The 24,586-nt window shown below is 38.9% G+C and overlaps 1 protein-coding gene across 2 annotated transcripts in view; it reads right to left on the reverse strand.

Moving 5' to 3' along the window:
• The window catches only part of ldlrad4b (low density lipoprotein receptor class A domain containing 4b), a 51,356-nt gene that overhangs the window by 5,255 nt on the left and 21,515 nt on the right, over positions 1 to 24,586 (reverse strand). Inside the window, exons 1-2 of one of the 2 annotated variants that reach the window (XM_056263984.1) lie at positions 12,430 to 12,773; positions 1,928 to 2,082 (exon numbers count right to left, since the gene is read on the reverse strand). In XM_056263984.1, the coding sequence (XP_056119959.1) occupies positions 1,928 to 2,082; positions 12,430 to 12,499 (225 nt within the window). In that variant the 5' untranslated portion in view covers positions 12,500 to 12,773. Of the gene's footprint in view, positions 1 to 1,927; positions 2,083 to 12,429; positions 12,774 to 24,586 lie in introns of those variants that run through there. The other variant, XM_056263983.1, reaches the window with a different exon arrangement.

A 24,586-nucleotide genomic window follows, 5' to 3' on the forward strand; every position in this document is an offset into this window, starting at 1 on the left:
TTTTAAAATCAATGTATAATAATAGTTTACTCACTGTCATAAATGAACATATCAGAAACATTCTGAAATCATTAACATAAACGGCATTAAAATATAAATGATTACATACGTAAATAATATTAATAATAATAAAAAACTAAAAATCAAATACCTGCTTGTTAAACCGTAATAATGCTCTGTGATCTCATATACCCATATTTAAAAATGCATGGATGACATTAAAAAACAAACAAAAAAATGTAATATAATATAACATAACACAACAAATTCAATCAATAATTATTCTTCAATAAATAAACAAATAAATAACCTGTGTTAAACCCTAATTATATTTCATACAGAGCTCAGTTAAATTCTAATAATGCTCCGTGGCTACATCCATATTTAAATTTCATGGATGACATTTAAAAAAATAAATAAATACAACAAAGTCATTTGTTAAACCCTAATTATATCCATTTTAATCAGACAGATTCCATTTGTTAAACTCTAATAATGCTCTGTACCTATATATCCTTTCTAATTAAAAAGCCTAAACAAAACCATGGAGTAACATTCTCCCAGACATCGCTGCTTGCCACCCTCGCTGGCTTCCCTCCCCCTTACGTTCCCTCATGAATGAAAATGAAAAGTCCTAGTCATTTAGCAGTCTCTCCCGAGTGCTGCAGTGGGCTGCGCGTGTCTATTTGACTGGCGTCTAGACAGAACTGCTGAATGCAATCAAAATGCCCTGGTCTCAGAGGGACACTGCCATTGTGTCTCTTCCAAAACACACTGCCTTTTCTGAAGGAGTAATATGTTGCGTTTTAATTACTTGTAGTGCATCCAGTAATATATACTAATCCTTATGTAGCAGCGTTCAGTTTTCCATGAAAATTCTCATCCAGTTGCCCATTGCGGGAACAACTTAGACCTCATGCACTCTGTAGCATGTGCACAAACCTCTAGGTATACAATTCTTAATATTTTTGAAGTAATATAAACAATATGATTAATTTCCTGCAGTCTGTCTGGTTTTAAACTGTGCAAAATGTTCCGAAAATCATCCCTCGGGTGAGGTGAGTCCCCCCTCCACCCAACACACACGCAGAGCTCTCTCTCATCAGCTCAATGCACTGCTGCAAGTTATTTTGGATTAGACACAAAGAAGACCTTTCCAGAAGTAAACCACACACACACACACACACACACCACTCAAGAGACTTTTAGGTCCTGCTGTTTTCTTCTTTTCAAAGATAAAAGCTCACCCGAATATTAATATATACCAAATAAGGTTTAGAGATGACACAGCAGGATGACACAAATACATCTATTCAGCATAAGAAATTGATGTTTCGTTTCTCAGCCTGGAATACGTCAAGGAACTGTGATGTTTTTTAATTCAAATATGATATAAGATGGTGCTTGTTGTCCTAGATTTGATGATCCTTATGAGCTTTCCTGCTCTTGGACACTGGAACTCACTTCACAGTACCTTTGTAAAGTCTCATCCCTTTCTGCCTTCCAAAAACTGTTGAAAACTCATTTGATTTCTCTGTGCTACTCTCACGCCCTTTTAACAATCCCTTTTAGTTCTGCTGTTGATTTACTGAAATATTCTGCTCATTTCTGTTTCCCGTTTTCATGCCACACTGCCATTTGCTTTATGTTGTTTACATTTCACATTATATTTCATGTTTCTTGTAATTAATTGCTCATCATGCCCTTTCATATTTAGCAATCATGCTCTGTAAAGCAACGTTAGACAGCAGAGAAAAGACAGGAAATTAGTGGCAGCTTATGCGTTCCATATGAACTTCAAGGCCACGCCTCATACATACAATTTTAGTTTATTCCTGTCCAGGGCTCATCTAAATATTTGAGGATGGTTGACGGAAGGTTTTCGAAGCGTTTAAGCACAGGTGCTGCTGTCGGGACGGGGTCTTACCGGCTGCAGAGAGAGATCCTGACTCTGTGCCTGACTTGCCCGGCTCAGGAACGACCACGTGGTGAGTTTGTAGTGGTTGAGCAGGCACACGACCACCACCACCATCACAGTCATCACGACGATTATGATCACGATCTGCACAAACTCCAGTTCAGCTGCAACATAAAAAGACAAAAAGACAGAGCTTAGAACAGTGCAGAAACAGATAGTGTTTACAATCAGGAAATCTTTATAAAAAAAGTTTAGTCTCATTTTGACCAAAAGATGGCAGCAGAGTCAAATCAACATCATGATGTCTCCCAAATTCGTGATATCATCTGGCAAAAAAAAGGTGAGAGCCATTTTGGTTTGCCATGGACAACAGGAAGAAAATTGTTCACTAGGATAGTTCACTTAATTAAAGCAAGATCACTAAGTGCAGCAAGACCTTTGAACTAATCATATAAAGCGATCCAATCTCTTCAGAAAATTTGGACTATATCACTTAATTCATATGGATTCGTTTTACGATCCATTTATGAACATTTTGAAGTTGTGTATCTGTCAATGGAGGGACAGAAATCTCTCCCGATTTCATTAAAAAGATTTGTGTTCCGAAGATGAACGAAAGTCTTACACGTTTGCTAAGACATGAGGGTGAGTAAATGATGACAGAATTTTCATTTTTGAGTGAACAAACCCTTTATGTCTTGCTGTAGACTACCTCCTCTTCGTTCTTCAAGTAATATTTCACTTATAAATGAATATTTTGCCATTGTTTACTCACCCTTATGTCCTTCCAGTGTTGTAATTTTTTCCATGGAACACAAAGGAGAAATCTGAAGAATCTTTATGTAGCTCTATTTAATATTTTGACTGCTCATACTGCATCAAAGGCAGCACATTTAATTTGAGGGTAAATAATGACAAATTTTCTGTCTGTTTCTCATTTAAATCTACCATAAGGTTTCAGAAGATTTTGAATTTAGTGCACAAGTTATATGAAACACTTTTAAAATAAATCTTCGTTTAAGTTCCTCAGAAGAAAGAGGTTTGGGACGACATGAGGTTGAGTATGACAATTAAGAATCTTTAAAATTCTCCTTTTATGTTCTATGAAATAAATAACAGCATACCGATTTAGAATGACATTAGGGTGAGCAAATAAATGAAAAGTTCACCCAAAAAGTTTTTACAGCTTAATAAGCAGCTTTTTTTCTAATACCCTGGCCTGCAAGAATCAAAGTGATGAAGGTAAACAGCTTGATCGATGTTTCTGAAAATGTGTTCTTTTTGAACATGAGGAACACCCTGCTGGACTCACACTTGCTCTCTCAGGCAAGACCAAGACTGTTTCTCAGATGGAGACGCTTGTGGAGTTCACATGCTTTTCAGACAACAAAAATGAGCTCTCCACCAACTGCGCCGAGGGACCGTTCTGGAACCTCGTTCAGTCGAGTAAACCGAACAGAGAGGCTGAAAGTGAGAGTGTCACGAAGAGAGAATGAAAGAGTGAGTTGTTGCCTGCAGTGCAGTACTGCGGGATACTGGCACTCACACATCAAAAGAAACAAACACTTCTCTCCTAATTTAGGGCACAAGAGGAGGAAGCAAAAGAGGGAGAGAGAGAAAGCAGAGAGAAGGACATAGAACGCCAGCCAGGCAAGACAGACAAAGGAAGGGACAATCTGACAGGAGGGCAGATAAGACAAGGAGAATGAGACTCAGATCAGAATACTGGTAAGAGCAAATAAGACTACAAACGCAAGCAGAATCAATACAACACAAAATCACAGCACGCTGCAAACTAGCCCATGAATGCTGAGCTGTTCCTCTGACTTTAGATCAAAAACATAGGCAATAAGGGGAAGTCTTTTTAAATGTACAGTGGGGATTTGAGAGTCGATATTTTTAGGATGTTGAAAAATGTAAAACCAAGAAATATTGTGACGTAATAAAAACTTCTGCAGTAATTCTAGGTCACTAATTAAATGAGCATATTTGTGACATTGACCCTGTGAACTCGTTTGTACAAAAGGTCAGATTATTTTGCTTTCACAGAAGTACCGACTCAAATCATAAAAATCATTAAAAAAATTCAAATAAATGTTTTATTATCTGGATGAAAAAATTAATAATAAAAATTATTGTAACGAACCATAAAAAAAACTATTAAAAAAATATTACAAATAAAATAATTACTGATGAAAAATTACTGCAGATCAGTTTTACAGGCCTCGACTCATGCAACTCTTAAAAACTACACACTAGAACACCCTAGCAACCGCCTAGCATACCCTAGCAACCACCTATCAGTGCCATTGAAACCACCTACAACACCTTAGCAACACACAGCAATGTACAAACCATTTAAAACACCTTACAAACTTCATAGCAACACCCTGACAACCACCCTAGCATAGCTGTGCCGAATTAGCATGGGCAAGAACCACTCAGATCTTCTGAATAGATTAAAACATAAATAAACAATTAAATAAATAGAAGAAATACCCTTGAAACCACATAGAACACCTTAACAAACAATGTAAAAAAAAAAAAAACACTGAGAAACTGCATAGCAACACCCTGGTAACAATCCCTAGCATTGTGGTAGCGAGTTTAACATGGCCAAGTACCACCCAGATATACAGATTTTTTTTTAGATTTAATAAACAGTAATATATCATATAATATAATTAATTAATTTGAAAATGCCTTGTGATTGTTTGCCCTGCTAAATAATACAGCTTAAGCTGAGAGCTTTTGGAACATGAGAGTTGGTTTCTAGCTGGTCTAAGCTGTCAGTAGACATTTTTGGACGAGCAACATGCCAGCTATTGGTGATTAAGCTGGTTTTTGGAACATGGTAGCTTGTTAACCAAATAATGACCCGCTTACATCAGCTAATGACCAGCTTAAACCAGCTAGAAAAACCTGCCAACACCATGTAAATTCTGTAACACCCAAGACACTCCAGTTTAAGTAAAAAAACAACAAAAAAAAACAAGATCCAAATCCAGCCTGAATCAATAAATACATTAAATGGTCTAATAATTGTAACTCAAAACCTTTAAACCCCGCCCAGACAGTGTAAGGAGCTGTTCTTTGATTGTTACTATGTCCTGTCCAAATCTCCCAGACACACTCTCTGTCCTATTTAACACTGACCTCTTATGCCAATCACAGTGAGACAGAACGAGAGCGTGAACAAACGAGAGTGGGTCTGGGTATCACAGACTGCAGATTAGCCATACATAGAATGAGTTTCTCTCTGCAGACCACAGAGAGAGGATCAAAATCCATCAGGCCGTTCTGTCACCAGGCAGAGCAGACAGAAAGCGCTAGACCAGACGAGAGTGAGAGAGAGAGAGAGTGTGTGTGGGTGATGAGGAGACGAGGGGGGCTGTGTGTGAGAGACAGAGGCAGAGAATAGAGATTTGTAGATGGAGAGAAGCAAAGTGTGTCTTGAAGGTGACATATTCAGTGGAGTAGATGGAGGTCACGTCCGTAGGTGTCATTACTTCCTCTCCTGACTACTTTATGAAGTAGCTTATGACAGCGATGGGTCTAATGCAGAGATAGAGACATCTCCAATTGTCAAGCAGAAGTTTTCATTATATTTATGTGGGTTATAATCAGTGGCTGTGAACGGTTGTGCTCCAGCCTATCATTTTTCAACAGCTGGATATCGATTCAGTGAAATCAAAACAAAATGCAAAAACATTTCATCACATCTGATATACATCCACTGAGTCCAGCTGCAACTTGGGTTTATATATAAAAATGAATGGATTATTGTTTTCTTTCTGCTTTTTTGACACAACACTAATTTGTCAAGATGAACAGCTATGAGCAGTAAATCGGATTTGATGATTAAGGCTTGCAGTGTGAACGTAGCATTTTAGATTTAATTTGGGTGCACATTTATTTTCCTTTGTTTCAGGCTGTCTAACTATCAAACACTTGACAAGTTACATGTTGCTCACTTTAGAATTAATAAATGTAAAAAGCATTTATGCAAGCAGTGCGTTACTTTAGCTATGAAGCAGTGTTTAAATGAGTTGTCGAGTGCTGTTCTTGAGAGACCCACCAAATTTGATCAGTAGACCTGAAAGTAAAGAACACAAACTGAATAAGTAGAAATGTGTATTGGTCAAACATGTCCATTAATTCTTTCTAATTATTGGCTTATTTATACTTTTACTTGTATGCTAAAATGATTGCTCACTCAACTCACTGTGTAATGAGAACCAGGGAAGGGTCAGTTGCTTAATTTGTCCAACAACTATTGACAAGCAAATTTAATAGCAAACGCAATTCCCAACTTGAAGAGCTTGCATTTATTGTTCACAGTAGTGAACTGCACAAATGTCATGTAATACTCTAGGTTTGCAGCAGATGTGTGTGTGTGTGTGTTTGTGACAATACTCATGTTAACCTGAACCCCCTACTAATCTAACATTCAGAGGTGTGTGTGTGTGTTAGTGTGTGTCAATGACCTCCTGGTGTAGCCAGATCGGTCTAGATGCTTCATGCTACAAACACACACTAATCCTAAATAATTAACACCGTCACACATAACACCAAGTGCCACACACACACACACACGGATCCTCCAGACGGTCTGGGAGATGGGCACTGCGCACCAGACGCTGCATCATGCCAAGCTAGTGCCGGATAACAGGAACAGGTGTGCTTACCTGAGGTCAAACCCTGCCCGCTGTGTACAGGACACAACCATATAAGTGTCACCACTCAACAACAAACTAAACTCAACTATATTCCATTTGAATCCATCTGGGCAGTGCTTTAAAGGGGTCATATAATGCCATTTTTGTACAAGCTAATATGATTCTTTAGGGTCTAAATTAAAAGTTTGTAATATACTTTAATTAAAAATTCTCATTAGTATTGTAAGAAAACACTTATTTTACCTGGTCAAAAACAGCTCTGTTTTCAGCACGCAGTTTCAGTGCATATGACTTTAAATGATAATGAGCTTTGCTCACCCCGCCTCTCTGTTCTGCGCATACACCGTTTGTAACACAATAACACAATAACCATAACGGTTGTTCATTATAAACGTGGGATTATGAATTATATTGAGAACGTTGTACATAGAAAACATGCTGTAATGTACCCTGAGTGTAAACCGACGCATTCATCGTGAAGCGTGCACCTAGCGATTTGCAAAGATTAATATAAATATTAATATAAAGATTAATAAAACGTTACACTCACTTTAGTTCTTCTGAAGGTTCAGCAGGAACACGAATAGGTTCCGATCCTTTATTCAGGTGCAGCTTCTCAGCAAAACCAGCTTTACACTGATCCTCGTTTATAAAGCAGTCCACTGAGAAATGATTCGGCAAACATGAGAGCATTGACGTTGCTCGTGGGGAATATTCCCTTCAAAAACAAACTCAGCCACTGCGTCTTCGGCGGTTCGGATTTAGGAACATTAAAATGACTGCTGTGTTCGTTATTGCACCCAAGAACAGAACACCACAATCGCTTAGACGCCATTCTGCTCATAGACAGCGCTCCAGCATATCAACAATGACCGCGCCGATCCGCGCGGACTATGATTGACAGGACGAGCGAGGGCGGGTCTGTGTTGAATCACTGCTGTCAATCAACAATCGCGGGAGGGGCGTCCGTTTTATTGACGTCACAAAAACGAACGGCTCAATTTGAGGCAGGGGAAAACATATAAGGAGATTAAAACAAAAACACTGGATGGATTTTTATCATTATATGATGGTTGTGTACAGGCACTGCCAACACACATTTCAGTACAATCAACTTGAAAAAGTGCATGTACCATTATATGACCCCTTTAAAAGGTGCAACTTGTCCAAGGTTTTACTGTGCTACATACATACAGCATAACATATTTACTGTAGTTGATCAAATAAATGCAGCCTTGATGAGCATAAGAGGCTTATTTTTTTTTTAAACCTTCAAAAGTTTGGGGTCGGTAAGATTCTTTTAATGGTAGTGCATATAACAAATCAGCCAGTTGGATGGTTATTCAATCATTGAGACCTATTGTAACAGAGCCAGAACTGACTACCTGCAGGCTAGACAGCTTATTTTACAACAGGAAATACATCATTTTCACAAGACAAACCAAAACCTAAGGCAACATCTCCACTGCAGAGGACGTTTGAAGAGATGGATTAAATTGACAAGTAGAGTGATCTTGTTTGTCAGCGTGTCTATCGCAGTCAGGACACTCCCACATAACATCAAAGTGTTTTGACAGGCAATTGAGGGCATCAGCAACGAGACGGCAATGAGCGTTATGACTGTTTACTACTTGACAGAGATCCATGCATCTTTCATATGGAGGACTCTTCGTCTGGGCTCTGATATAAAGTGGCATTTCATATGCGCCATGTTTTGTTTTATAGATGTATACACCTTTTGGTGCTCTGGTGGAAAATTTCCAAAAAGGTCTGACAAACCTGTCTGAGGGCGTTTTGTAAAGGAGCGATCACACAGGTTGTCTGTGTGCTGAAATGAAAGGCCAGAGGCATGCAGGGACAGCGAGCGAACAACACAAAACAAGCTGGCAGACTGGCACCCTGCTGGGCACCAGGAGAGTGGGCATCCAGCCCAGCCATGCAGAGGAGCCATCAAACAAACAGCACAGACAATCTGAACCAGGTGCCGCAGCCACGTTCGCCAACGCAGCCTGGTCTCCGCAGCGATGCAACACGGGAGCTTTCACCGTCAATAACAAGATTATTTAAAAGAGCGCAGACGTCGAAGGGGGAGGGATGACTTCTCGGTAAAATGGACATATTTCGGCTTTGGAAACATTTTGAGCCTGTTCTTGTCACAATGTATAATTACAGATTCAGCAATTATAATCACAGTTTGCCTGATCCAAATATAGCCAGGACTTATTTTGGACTCCACGGTTAAGGGTGGATGTGACCAAAAGAGATGACAGCTAAAGGTGTGGCAAACTAAACGCGTATGTTGTGGTCTAAACATCAGCCCACAAACTTTAACAACCATGACCAGGATTATAAAAACCTTGCCAGACACGTTTTTTTTTTTTGTCTTTCTTTCGTTTAAAAAGGTGCAAAAAGCGGAACAGTCTGCCTTAGGGCATACTTAGCTATAAAGGGGGTTTCTGAAAGATCTGTTTGAAAGGGGGGGGGGGGGGGGGGGGGGAGCGCCTTGCTTTCTAAAACATTCCTTCATGACCGCCAGATGAACTTGCAGGAAGAGCTTCAGTTGTGAGAATCACACTACTGCATCTGAGAACATTAGAGTTCAGGCGGGACAGAGTTCAGGCGGGACAGAGTTCACCGGTGACATTTCCAAAGAGCGGGTTCAGCGAGAGGAGAAAGAGAAAGGGAGAGATGGAGAGAGGGATGAAGGAAGGAAGAAAGTCAGTTCTTTATTCCTCAAAGCCGTGTTGTTGTTGTTAGCCCCACCCTTCGCCTTATTAAACCTTCGTCCTTCATGGGTGGTCCCCGTTTAACGCTAAGAAGAACAAAGTATGGATTTCTAACGAAGAACAGATCGTTTTGTGGTTTACTCGGGTTGTCGTGGCTAATGAGTCACTCCCTGAGGCTGGATCCTGCACCAGCTGCACTCCTGCTTTTAAAAGCTTCAAGGAGAACATGCAGTTGACATGCAGTAGGTTACAGGTTTGGGTCTTGCTTGGAGCAAGATCTGTTACAAAGACGTGTGCGGACAAAAGAATCTATTTTACTGTAAACACTACTGTAATGAGGTTCTTTTGAATGTTCCATTCATAAAAGAGTCCTGAAAAAAACAAAAAAACATCCCGTTTGCAACAAAAATATTAAGCTTCACAACCGTTTTCAACATTGATAATAAGTCATGTTTCTTCAGCACCAAATCAGCATATTAGAATGATTTCTGAAGGGACATGTGACACTGAAGACTGGAGTAATGGCAATCTCAGGAATAAATGTAATTTAACCATCACAAAATTGTAATGTTCACCATGAAATATAGACAACCATTAACTTTTAGATGAATAGTAGTAGATGAGAAAGTTAAATTGTTGATGTGAGACCTGTTTTAGCAAAGCGCTATTCAAGAAATAGTGCACTTAACTTCACAGACAAGTCTTAAGTCCCAGACTAAAATGCATATTTTGAGCTGTCTTAACTGAAAGCAACTTGCACTGACATATCTTAAAATATTTCAGCGCCATTGTTTGGTTTCAAGATGCGCACAAGTAATGTTTTTTCTAAGGCAAGTTTATAAAATAATCTTAAATGCCATAATTGAACTTAAGCTTAATCTAAGCCCTGTCTGTGAAACCGAGCCTTAAAGAATTAAATCTTCGCTGCAATCTAGCACTATCTCTTTAGGTAAGATGATAGGTAGATGATAACTAAAGTAATGGACAATCTAAAACAACTGTCCACAATTAATAGCACTAATTACTTATTAAATAATACCTAATAGTACTAATATATATATATATATATAAAAACAACGAACCTAATTACCAATATAGGTAGACACAACATTAAAGATCTGATTACATAGAAAAAAATATTAGTGGAACCGATTATCGGCTAAAATTTGAGTTGAACTGAAGCAGAGGCCCCTCTTGTTAAACCAGGGCATTGTGCGTGGGCATCCGGATCATCCTGGGTAATGCCAAAAGCACTCTGGCCTTTATCAATAATTCATAGTGGCACCTCGGGGCTGCTTAACCCGGCCCAGCTTTCAGTGTGCTGAGCTCACTGTGAAGCCATGACTGCAAGAGAGCCTGCTTTTCCAATAGACAATCTGTTTGGCTCAATTTCTGAAGGCCATTTTGTTCAATACATTACTTTTCCTTCAGAGCTGCACGTTTTGGGATGTTTTAAGGTGCATTTAGATGTCTGTGAAGTATTCAAAATGCTGCAAGTTTCAAAGGATAATTCAAAACCGTATGTTCATATTTAGCAGAAACGCATTCTGTACCATATGTGAAGAGTCTCTGTGAGAGGCAGGAAAAGGCCTTTTCTACCTACTGTGTGGGAATTCCCCAGGACTAAATTCATAATTTATTATCCAGACTGAATATGAACTTTTCACTCCAAGAACAGAGAAAGAGTCTGTGTTTCACAGAACCGTTACTGGCAGGCCAGCCAGAGCAGCAAACTGCACAAAGCAAACATCAGAACACAAAACAGAGAACAGATCTAGACAGACAGCAATGCTTCAGACAGATAGACGGAGAGAAATACTAATTATATTACATAATGCATCAACCAAATCTTAATTTAATATCAAATTCTAGATCCAAACATGCTTTTGTAGCCAAGAACTTCCAGTTTAAGGAGGTTTCACTGGTAAGCAAGTATAATATGTACTAGTAAACATGACTAAGGTTCAAAAGTTTGGGGTTAGTGAGACTTTTTAAAAATGTTTAAAATCTTACCAAGGCTGGATTTATTTGATTAAAAATACAGTAAAACCTGTAATATTGTGAAATATTAGAAACAAATTAAAATTAGGCTACTTATAATATATTTTAAAATGCAAGTTATTCCTGTGATGGCAAGGTTGACATTTCAGCATCATTACTCCAGTCTTCAGTGTCACATGATCCTTCAGAAATTTATTTTGATACACAGAATTGGTAGTCAAGAAACAGTTCTTATTATTATCAATGTTGAAAACGGTTGTGCTGCTTAATATTTCCGTGGAAAATGAGATATGTTTTTTCAGGATTCTTTGATGAATACAAAATAACTGCATTTATTTTAATAAATAAATCTTATGTAACATTATAAATGCCTTTACTTTTGATCAATTCTTAGCCCAAACTTTTGAAATTAGTGTCTATTATTTTAATATGATTTTACACAAGTAACAATGACTTCAATTGCTGGACAAAGTCTCTGGTTAACATTATCACATTTCAATAATTTTAACAAAGCTTAAAGTAACAGTGTAACCACCAACTAAGGTTCAGGTTCAATATTTCTCTTACAATGAGTTAAAGATGACAATTTGTATTTGTATTCCTAATACTTTCTACTTTCATAGTTCACATGAAAAGAGATTGGCAACACCCGAAAAAAGGAACTTAACTATTCAATTACCAAGAAATATATGTCATAAATAAGCTCTCAGTATAAACAAATGTCTCCATCTATCCACAAATGTTTGCTCGCAAGTTGTCGCAACCCCTAGACAGTCTACTCACGGGCTCTTTGTTTATAAAGTCCGGAAGGCAGGAGACATTTGCCCCAGACTCGAGTTAAAACACTGTCTGCTGGGTTTACGTACCAGACGCATTCAGAGACAGATTGCAGAGACGGTGCAGAGCCGAGATCAGACATTCACGGAAACGTAACGTGCGTGAAGCAGCTGATAAGAGCTGACAGCCAGACAAGACTGCAGGCGAAATTACATAAAACACACTCAAAGTTAAACTGCACGCTCTAGCTTGAGTCACACGTACAGACGATAAAACGCAAAAGAAGTCTGACATTATTAGCAATGAAGAAAAAAAGTAAAACACTCACAAATCTCCATTCCCTGGAGTTGGGATCCGCATGTGACGTTGGAGCCATCCGGTGCGGTGAGGTTTCGCATGGAGTACGCGGGAGACTTCAACCGGTGCACGAGCCAGCCGGTGTGTGCTCGTCCAACAGCTCGTGCTGAGACTGAAAGCCCTCGGCAACAGCCTTGACATGCTGTTTTTTTCACTACATGCTCTCGGGTAACCGCTTCACTTCGCTCTGACTTTCTCAACTGAACTCGTCCGCTCTCTATCTCTTTCTATGACCCCTCCGGTTGAACACAAAAATCAGAGTGTTTGTGAGATCAAGCCGACGGAGCTCCTCTCCACCCCCTCCTGCACACCCCCACACTCTACTCGCACACACGGCTGGTCTATCGGTGACCGGCTGGGGGTGGGGGTGGGACGTGGTCGAGCGCAGTGCTCGGGTGTCTAGTGTTACACCTCCCCATTAATGCCAGACACAAGCAGTCAAGGCAAGCATTGTAGGGGGCTGACCTTGGGGTGACCCCGCTGTCTGGCGACACAGAGCACATGTGTCCAGAACTACAGCCCCCCTCCGTCCAACTACAGGCCCCGCAGTCTGTCTATAAATAACCTGGCAGCTATATGGGCTTTTATTGTGGGGCAAGGCAATACACCCGAATCCACACTGGGCTAAAATAAGACATGCTATATAGTCTGTAGTTCAGAGAAATGTAAAAAAAAAAAAAAAAAAAAAAAAGGAGAGAGAGAGAGAAAAGATTTATTTATATATATAGGGCCTATATACATATATATATATATATATATATATTTTTTTTTAACATATATATATATATATGTTAAAAACTATATATATATATATATATATATATATATATATATATAATATATTTATTTTAATATTTACAATTATATATATATATATATATATATATATATATATATATATATATATATATATATATATATATATATATATATATATATATATATATATATATAAAATTGTAAATATTAAAATATTTAATAGGACAACTGAAAACTAAATGGTTATATTTAATGCACTTCATTATATCAGTATATAAGATATATAAATATCACACCCAGGCAGATAAACAGAAAAGGCATTTCAGTTTTAAAAAAAAAAAACTAAAAAGAAAATATTTGTGCAAAATATATAACCATATTTCACTTTTTTGTCGAAATGTAATTTTAACTTGTAAAAGCTCACCCCTAGTTAAGCAACTCAGCCCTCAGGGGTCCTCAGGGGAATAAAATGACATTTATCTGTCTGAGGTCTAGTCTGGAAGTCGAGTCGATCCTGACACACGTATGCAGACAGACACCCCCCCCCCCCCCCTGTTAAAGCAGACATGGGGGACAGACAGAGTGGGGGGTTTAGGGGTCAAGTCTGAATTTGAATGGCTGTCTGAAGAGGAAGTCTCTGGGGCAATGAGGTGGATTCTCTCAGCATGCTAATAATGCTACCGGAGCTGGATTTGAGACCTGCCACCACGTAAACTACCAGACAATATAATCATTAAACAATCCAAATAAAGAACATTTCAATTAAAAGCATAACTGAAAAACTGATCAAAATTACTATGAGATGAAATTAATAAAAATAAAAAAATAATATTTTTGTTGTTGTTGCTGTCTGATAAACAGTGCCATCTAGTGTCTCACCTTATCCTTTTTTAAAATGTCTATATGGCAGGGGTATTCAACATTTTCAGGTAAAAGACTCCCTTAGTGGATAGAGAGATAGATCAGGGACCCCGTTACATATTGTATTTAATAATTTAGCTGAGGCTTTGTCTAAAATTGAGTGAGCCTAGATAATATTAATGTTTTATTTTAAAGGTATACTACGTAACTTTATGTACATTTACACAATTTAGAAATTGTGTATACTATAAATTGTGTAATTTTGTATATTATGAAATTGAATCCATCTTCCAAACCGTGGTTTTGTCTTATCCTGAATCACTAGCGAAGCCTATAATAAGTGTTTATATTCAGACTATTTTAGACCAGGTGGGACGACAACCGCTGCAGAGTATCCCAGTACTGTGTGACTCCTACCGGTATATAAACAGAGGAAAGCAGCTCTGCTGCTCTCTTTCCATATTTGTTTATTAAACACTAGAGTGCCAAAAAAATTACATAGTATACCTTTCATGTATTTACTACATACTATGATGCTTACATTGCACATCCATTAAAAAAGATACTGTTTATGCACAGTACACAGCTAAACACACAATTCTAATTTTACTTAATACATTTTTATTTGGGCTTGACAGCGAAGCATTTAGCTAAACTTAAGCATCTTAAATTTAGCTTTGGTTAAAATGAACTATATTTAATAGTTAATTCATATTTTAACTTTACTAATATGTTTTTTTAAAATGTATATACATTTCCCCCCCCCCCCCAGAAAAATTAGTTTGTTATTTAAAAAAATTATTCATCAGCCCCCGTGCAGTATCACCTCAGACCCCCTGTTGAAGACCCCTGGTCTGTTTTCAACCACAAAACAAACATCACTCAACTAAAATCAGTTAAACAAACATCAGCCTGGAAAAAAAAGGTGTTTCATTTGTTAATGTTAATAGATACTTGAAATAGCTATGCTAATAATAGAGACACAAACACTCTGAGCCAGGACTGATGACTAGCTAGGTAAAACCTCAACAGCTACAAAAATCCTGATAGTTTACCTCATAACAAAAGGAAACATTACAAGATCATACAAGATGCTTAACAAATAGCTGATGACTGGATACTCAAAATGCCAGTGCTGTTTTACAGATTACTGCGAGAACTAAATTACACGGTGAGGCTCACTTGATGACAGGTTTCTTTTTTTCTTCTTCCATAAACCATCCCATGTCTATGTGGCAGTTATAAAATTGTGCAACCCCTTCTGTCAACAGAGGGAAAGTCCTGAGAAAAAGCGAGATGCAGACATGTGAAAACATTCCAGTTACAACCTGTAATATAACTGCAAGAATAAAAATGGCAGCCATCTCTGAGACACTTCCATCTGCAACCTGCGTTCTGTGATATTCGCACAAATCCCTGCAGGACGTGGTGTGTGAGACAGGAGGAAGGGGAAATTGTCTGCTTGTGCGAGTGAGTTTATGACTGGGGATTGCTATCTGCAAAGCCAAGATGGGCCGCCTGCAGATGTGATGCACTGCAGTGTGTGTGTGTGTGTGTGTGTGTGTGTATAATCATCAGGTATTGAGTTTTTTTTTTTCACATCTCTCCTGCAGCCTGCTGAGCATCGTAATGGGTCGTCTGCCCAGGAGTGAGGTAATGTCTAGGTTTAATGCCAGACTCCTGAACTGGCGCACACTCACAGGGGCACAACAGGAAGAACAGCAGGCACCGCAACTCCCAAAATGGCTGCTGTTGTGACTCTTAATGATGCTGACAACATAATTAGCATTTTGCTAACGAGCCACATGGCAGTGCTTCCTTCCCTGGACGGTGCCATACGGCCTCGCGGACAACACCTGCGTGCTCTCGGACCCCCTTTATGACACATCATCTCCTCGGTAATGCAGACACAGCGAAAGCAAACAGTCATCAAAGTGGAAGATCTCAGTGATAACCGTACATTTCTCGAAGTGGGCCACTACCCAGCAGGCTGTCAGTTCCGACTCCCAGTCGTTGCAAAATACTATAAAAACCTCATTAAATAATAACAGCACTCCATATGTCCGGTTGACATCTCCGTGTGTTTACAAACAGGAGAAACTAACCTGGGGTTTGATGTGCCTCTGTTGGGGAATTTTACAAGTAATTAAAATACAAAAACCAACCACATACAAACAACACTATAAATGTGATGAAGGCCTGTGTTTTCACAAGAAAAATTCAGGTTGCTGATGTAGCTTAAAATATTTAAAGGGATAGTTCTCATAACAAAAATGAAAATTGTGTCATCGTTTACTCATCGTCATATGGTCTTTCTAAACCCCTGTGACTTTCTTTTTGCGTCCGTGGAGCAGGAAAGGACATATTTATAGAAGACGGTCTTAGCTGCTCATTTCTAGGCAATAAAAGTGAATGGTGGCCATCTCTGTCGAGCAAGATTTTCAATGAATAAGGGCTTAAATTTCCCAAATTGAACATAAAAAGATTCAACAACATGGGACATGCTAATATTATTATAAACACAACTGACACATTTGTAAGAAAGTGAAAGGATGTTTCTTTTTTTGCTAAGTTCTCTCTTGTTGACAACAGCCAGTTTATAAGCGCTTTCATTACACATTTGAGAAGATGGTTGACACATTACATTCCAAAATGCACCTTATAAGTGACGCAAACTTGTGAATTTGTGTGGAGCAGCATCTAATAATGAGAACTAAGCCACTGAAAACAGAGGATGAGCTTCTTGCGTGTAAAAGAACAGTGCTGCACTTCCCTCTGAAACACACAGCGCACATATTTATGTACTTAAATCTCACCCTTTGCGAATTGATAATCACACTAAGCCATATCGCGATTTTGGTTTTATTTCAATTAAATATGCATCCCTAATAAATAATGGCAATTTGCATTTTTGAGTAAACTATTCCATTAAAGGTGCTCTATGTAACTTTTCTTCTAACTTTTTTTATTGCCTGTGTGTGAAGGGGTTGTAATCACACATTACAATGATCCACTTGTCGGGTTTTCCTATTACCTCTGAAGGCCAGTATTCCTATTTCTATGTGATGTCTCCGGGTCGGATTTTCTGCGAAATCCATCGGATGTGACGTGCATGCGCGCTCCCGAGCCTCTCTCCTTTTTATATACAGTCTATGCGACGGCACTGCAGCTGACGACATGGAGTCTGATAACACCCAAAAACGACCTGCCTCCAGCACAACACAGACTCCAACACAAACTCCAACACAAACTCCACAAAAATATAAAAACAAACGTCAATCGGATCGACTCAGGACGAAAACACGGATCAACATCGGCAGAGCGTTTGAATTATGGAGAGACCTCCTTGTTTTAGATACACGAATAGTTAGTGAAATGCCTTATGCTAGATAACACCACATGTCGGCTAAATGCAGTCAATGTAACGTTATCATGGTACGAGCATGGAGCATTAGTTCAACGTCAAGCTGATAAAAGTAGCCTATTATTGTAACGTTGCAGTGGGAGTTTACATGAGTTTCCAGCATGATGTGTGATGCTTTCTCTGTTGTGTTGAAAGTCTCTTGAAAGAGCTCTTGAGTTCGAGCCTTTTACCAGTCTATGGTTCGAGCACGCACACGAGCACGAGCGCTCTTGTTGCAATCTGAAACATCACCGCTAGAGGCCGCTAAAAAGTACATATAGCACCTTTAATTTCCCGTTTTAAAAACTCAGAGCTTCTAAACTGAAACAGATCTGGGCCTAAGAGCAGACCATGAGCTGAAAAAAACCTGTTATCTTTATCTTTTATGATTTTTAGCTCTCAATGCAGACTGAAGAAAACACTCTTGTGATGAACTGATTTAACTTTTCTGCATTGTATTAATTAAATTATTTAGTGTGATGTTTTAAAAGGAAGAACCATAAAAAAGTGATCCAGAGACACATATTATAGGGTTAGTTGAAAGATGAAAATTCTGTCATCAATTACTCATGTCGTTCCAAACCCATAAGACTTTTGTTCATCTTCGAAACACAAAAGAAGATATTTTATAGCCTCTAATCCACCACTCAATGGGGTCAAGCTCAAATTGACCTTTATTAAATAGTTAATTTAAAAATAATAGTAATCATCAGCATTTTGCCTCATAATACACGGAGTAGAGTAAAAGTAAACAATGATTATGATCATCCAAAGTCTTCATTTTATATCTTTCAAGGCACAGTGTGTAGTTTCTAACTCAAAGCCGAAACTAAACTAGTTAAAAACCTTCCCATTTAAAGAAAGTGATGTTTACATCAGGGCCATCATATTTTCACTCCACTCCCCTGAGTCACATGTTCAAGCTCCAACCAATCACCACCCACAGATCCCCAAAAACTCTGAAACAAGAAACAAGGCTGAGACGGCAGACACACCTCCTGCACGTAGGTCACCAGAGAGAGAAAGTCTCAATCTGACTCAAGCTCAGCTGACCCAAAACTTCAAAGCTCTGACCCAGAAAAACAGAAACTATAACATCCACATTCACTGCTTCTCTCATAAACTACTAAATTAAAGCATTTCTAATTAAAGTATGATGTTCACCAAGGCTGTATTTATTTGATCACTAATACAGTAAAACAGTAATATTGTGAAATACTGTTACAATATAAAACAACCGATTTCTCTTTGTATATATTTTAAAATGCAATTTATTTCTGTGATGGCAAAGCTGAATTTTCAGCATCCGTTACTCCATTCCTCATTGCTCTTATGAAACTGTGTATGAAAACTTGTATGAAAAGTACGCATGTACACAAGGTAGTTAAAATATGAGAGTAAAACTGTAATTCATACATACGCATACACACACAAATGGGAAAAAGACAGAAAACAAGATTGCAACTCACTTTTCTGGCATGATGTTTATAATAAACAAAGAGCCATCAAAAAACAAAACAAAAAAACAGAGCAGAAACTAAACAGCATCTCAGCAGGAAACATTCTTCTCATGTTTCATTCTCTCTCCCTCATACACACACACATTAAGAATTCATTTATTCCATTCATGTATCTTCAAGCAACAATGCAACCTGACATCCTGCAATCAGAGAGTGAATGAATTTAGGGTCTGAATTTCATCCATACAGCCATGACTGATATGACATAAAACACATTATGAGGCATTATGGGTAAACTGGAAATGAGCTAATAGGATGTCTCAGTATGAAAGTCTTTATTCACTGAGGGGAGAGAGAAGAGAAGATATTTGTGAGAAATGAACACCTCAGGGGAACAAAAACACAACGGGTTGGAAGAGGGAATGCAGAAAGAATGAGAAAGAATTCTCATTTGCATTCCAACTCATTTAAAATGGTTTATAAATGGGCAAACATTTTGGGTGCGGAGGGCACATGATAAAAAAAAAAAAAAAAAAAAAAAAACATACCAAAGAGTTTTCATATCATTTTTTGACTGGAGCTATTTCAGGTTCAACAGCAAACTGCTACAAAGGCATTAAAAAATTCCTACTGCACAAGCCTTTGACTTTAGAAGAAAAACACTTATAGTAGGCTATACAATGGCATCAGACACACACACACAAACATATTTGTTTCACTATATTAGTGAGCATATTGCATAGAATTCCACTGATTTTATATTAGGTTAATGATAATTTCTATGGCTAAACCCAACCTCTACCTCTAAACACTAGATTTAGAACTTGTCCACACAAATACGTTTTAATTTGAAAACGCATATTTTTCTCTCGCTTTTGGCCTTCAGTTCACACAGAGATGGCATTTTTGTTGGCATTTTGACTTGAGATTTTTGAAAATGCTTTCCCAAGTGGATGCATTTCAAAATGCCGTTTTCGCGTTGTAGTGTGGACTGTCAAACGAAGGTATTTATAAAACGATGACACGTTTACATATATACGTTTACCAATAGATATTCATGTTTATACCGGTATTGTGCCTGTTATGTGCTATTCACTTTTACACAGTTGCTAAAATATGTTACTTTGCACACTCTTCACATCACAGTCCTGCAAAGATGACAGAAAATTCACTCGCATTTGCTGCACTGCGGCAAACATGAGAGCAGTTGGGGTTTAGACCAAACATATAATGGTGACTGAGTGAGACCTGGACGCATCAGTGAATGGTGAGATATTTTGCTAAATAAAATTATCCTGCCAGAACAATTGTGCGATAACTTTATTATTTATTTTTCCGTCTGTGAGGGTTTACGCATGCGCAGTAAGATGAATTTAGCATTTTCCGACGTTTCAGTGTGGATGAGAAACATTTGGAAAACGCTAGTGTGGACGGAGAACATTTGAAACGAAAACACCGTTTTCAAATGTATCCGGATTCATGTAGACGTAGCCTTAAATATAAACATGTTTTGGACATGTAAAATGTCCTCACTAGTCGATTGTCAGGATATTTCACTATATAAGTGAGGACATTTGGCCCTCACCTGTAGACACACACAAACACACAATGAAAAGTTTGGGGTCAGTAAGATGGGGTCAGCTTTGTGAATCAATTTGCTCTTTATTAAAGCAGAGGAGATTGTGATGATCAAGACCTGCAAAGTATCATAATTTGTGTAAAATCTGATCAACCAATAATAATGGATCTACAGGAGCCCAAATCTCCTCCAATCTTTCGGAAATGGGGTACTTCAACCCAATGAAACTTTTTGGTCATTTCATACTCAAAATTTGAATTAAGTGCTAATATAAAACTGAAGATGGAAGTCTTTCCATCCAGTATTTGTTTGTAAACAGTAATTGAATCTATACAGGTCTTAATTCTAATTCAGACATTAAGTACAAACAATTCACCTAGTAAAAAGCTTCTTTCTTCCTCTGCCCCCCTCGTTTTCTTGCGTCCCTCATTGTTTTTACTTTGGTCTTTGAGCCAAACCTGATTGAATTCCAGAGCAACCCCATTTATTGCTCTGCCTCTTTTTCTCTTCTTGTTTTTTTAATCCCCGTCTATCGCTCTAAGAGGGGAGCGAAAGAAAGCGAGGGAGGAGAGCTGTCAGTTTCCCATCTTTAATGGCCCCAGCTGCATCATTACTCTCTCAACACACTCGCACACAGGGCCAAACGTACTTAAGTAACAGATGAAGAAACGAGCGAGGGACGAAGGCCACCGAGAGAGACAGAGGGATTCCATCATACTGGGAGGTTCGTGGCACAAAATGACTGAATGAATGCACTGAGTAAATGAGTGAACACAGAAGAATAGTGCCCGATAGACCTCCAGCTCAGCCACGATAAACAATCCCAGAATCCACTGTGAGCCTGCGTGAGGTGACACTGTCTGAAACCCATCAGTACTGATGGTGTTGACAGCCAACGAATACAGAACCGCACGGCCCTCGCCCTGAAAAACAGCCCGGCTAATGCAGCGACGTGTGTGGGATGTGGATCAAAGGAGCTGGGGAAAAGCATGAGCAAGTGAGCGGAGGAAAGAAAAGAGGAAGGAGAGAATGCAGGAATCGGAGATTTCTCTTTTCGGACTGACAGTATTCAATTCATTGGAAAGCTTTAGAAAAAAAAAAAAAAAGAACTATTTACAAAAATCACAACAGTCGCTATTGAGTGCGCGAAGAATTTAGCGCACAGGTGCATGGCCTGTTGCTTCGTTAAAGTGCAAATCTGAGAAACATCTTCAGAGATAAATTGCTTTTCCTTATCCCGAATATTGCGAAAAGTCAAATAACGCGAATCAAAGTAAGCTCAAACAAAGCGGAGCGCTCTTCAAACTGGTTTCAAGGCATCTAATACCAAACAAGTGTCTCATTCACACTGTCATTATCATCTGTCATTAAAACCCTGATTAAGACCCTCCGAACTTCATTCAAGTCTCCTTTACAGTCGGACATTCCTGTAAGCCAAACAATTCCATCATCCGGCACTTCCCTCTCGCTCTCTCCCTCTCTTCAAGAAGTTCAAACGCTTCATCTGGGACTTGCCCTCCCTCCAAGCGACACAGATTGCATACAGAAGACATGACGTCGGTTTGGTAATGAGCCCCTTAGCATGAAAATGCAGCCCGCTGCGGTCGGCCCAGATTAGCATGAGAGATGATGGAGATTAGTGATGGAAATCCTAAACTCAAACAAACTGATTGTTGAGCTCTTCACATCAGACAAGGCCCGAAACGTGACCTTGGCGACCTCTGACCCTCATCAACCCGTTTTAAAACCGCAGAGGAGAAACGTGAGGTGAAAGTGAGTACGAGAGAGCTCTATAGACACTCGTCCCCTGACAGACATCAAAGTGGGACGTGTTGGTCCAGTGCGAGCGGGACAGTGTCTATGAATGTCCAGTGCCTGACAACTTCAACCAGCTTGTCTGCAGCTCTTGAGAAACTCTTCTCGCACGCACACACACTCTGGAGAGGAGAGCTATTAACAAACATGCAAACTGTTGAAGAGGCTGATTTGCATACTCTTCAAGGGTGCCGCTACCGTGCCGCCTTCAAAGAGGACAGAGAGTACCCCGAGCTTTTATGCAGAGTGAATAAACGTTTGTAGTTTTATGTCTGAGAAAGTTTGTTGTAGGTTTTACAGTAAAGTTCTGCCAGCCAAGTTGTGTGCTGGGATTTGCTGCCGGGAAAAAGGCAAATGTGATCGGCTTTGTGGTAACTGTGCTCATCGCAGTAAAACCAAGAGTGTATGTAAGGTAAGACGATCCTCAGTGTGGTTTCTTCTGTGTTAAGGTGTAGAAGTCTGTCATGTTTAATCAGCATCATTCATAAAATGCCTGATCTGTGGCCTGCACAACATACATCTACTGAAATAAATACAGATTGTTTTTTAAAAGGGGTGTCACATAAAGGCATGGCAGCAGACTGTTTAAACAGTAGGAAAGACTGTGAAAAGTAGTCATGAAACTTTTTGCCACAAAAATGACTAACCTTAGTGGACCTTCTTGATCAATTCTTGGACAATTAGTCCCCTGATAATTGTGCAGTCTGACTCCCACACACCTGATGCCAGTAAATGCAAACCACTGACAAAGAAGATCATTGCCACACACCCTTAAACCCTGCAAAGCTTTTTATCATACTCTTTGATAAACACCCTCTCTTACTCCCTCCTTTTCTGCAGAGGCTGTCTGACGGTCCTGACCACAACCTTTCAATGCGTGGAGAGAGAGAGAGAGAGAGAGAGAGAGAGAGAGAGAGAGAGAGAGAGAGAGAGAGAGAGAAATATTTTGTGCAGAGTGTCTAGACTATATTCATGATCAATCTGTCTGGCCCTGCTGTAGACAGAGAGATGGCAAACTCGATTAGACTCTAAACATTTCCTCAGATTCTGTCTCGCTCTCAGCATATATCGTCTTCACTAACGTCTATCAGCATCATTCCTCTCTCCCTCTCGCAGTATATGGCGGCTGTTTGTCTGCTGGAGAAATGAGCATTACTGCTCTAACAGCTCTGACTGAAGACACCCTCAGAGCAGAGCGAACACAGGGGAGCATGACACGGCAAGAACAGATGACTGATTTCAACACAGCCCGGAAAGATAAACTCAGACGGAGCTATGTGCTTCTTTCTGGATTTTTTTTTCTGTTTGTCTGCTCTGGTTTCCTCAAACTTGAAGACACAAAAGAGCTACGGTAGATCAAAGCTGACTGGCTGCCACAGTCTCACACAAGGGGCTGGACGAAATAGCGAATATTCACCAAGATTTTGACAATTTCACAATTTGAGCAAATATATAGGTCAATGAAATGTCCAAAAGAAAACAAAAGGAAAAATCTTTAAAAAATCTTGTTTAAAACACAAATGCAAAGGTTTAGGATATCCACTCTTTGCATTTATGTTGTTTTCTTATGATTTTGAAAGCCTTTTATCCGATTTCAATTATTTCTTTAAAAAAGATTGTGTGGCATAACCATCAAGCAAAATGTAATAACCTATAATTCATGTAATTTAATGTAAAAGTGTTTTTTAAACCACAGAACCTGAACTAACATTGTCTTATAACATTGCCTCAAAATAACAGTTTTGAATCATTTTTTCCAAAAAATTCATAATAAAATAGGTCAATCTTTAAATCAGGGCAGTTGTATCACCCTGACATTTTTTACTTTATGCCCCTCCCAAAAATATTAAAACAAAATTTAATTCAGAAATTAAAAATATGGTCATCATAGGAGTTCAAGTCGATGTATGGATGAATGGCATTTTCAATGTAAAAATAGGCAAAACAATGTCATTGGCAAAAAATACATAAAGGAAAATGTCAAATATCATCAAAAAGACAAGTTTTCCTCATGGGGACCAAAAAATGTCCCCGCGAGGACAAGGATGTTGGACATTTTGTCCCCAGAATGTATGGTTTACCAGGCCAAACACACACACACTGCCCACATTTCAACATGCAGAGACACCATTTAACACTCGTCTCACACTCACACCCTGCAGGTGGCTTGGATACTAACGCCTCAGGAATTCAGATGAGAAGTATGAAAACATCCTGCTGACCTCATCAGAAGCAGAACACAGGGAGGAGC

This window comes from Rhinichthys klamathensis, unplaced genomic scaffold, assembly GCF_029890125.1.
Source record: "Rhinichthys klamathensis goyatoka isolate OS25496 unplaced genomic scaffold, OSU_Roscu_1.1 h1tg000211l_1, whole genome shotgun sequence".
Lineage (NCBI taxonomy): Eukaryota > Metazoa > Chordata > Actinopteri > Cypriniformes > Leuciscidae > Rhinichthys > Rhinichthys klamathensis.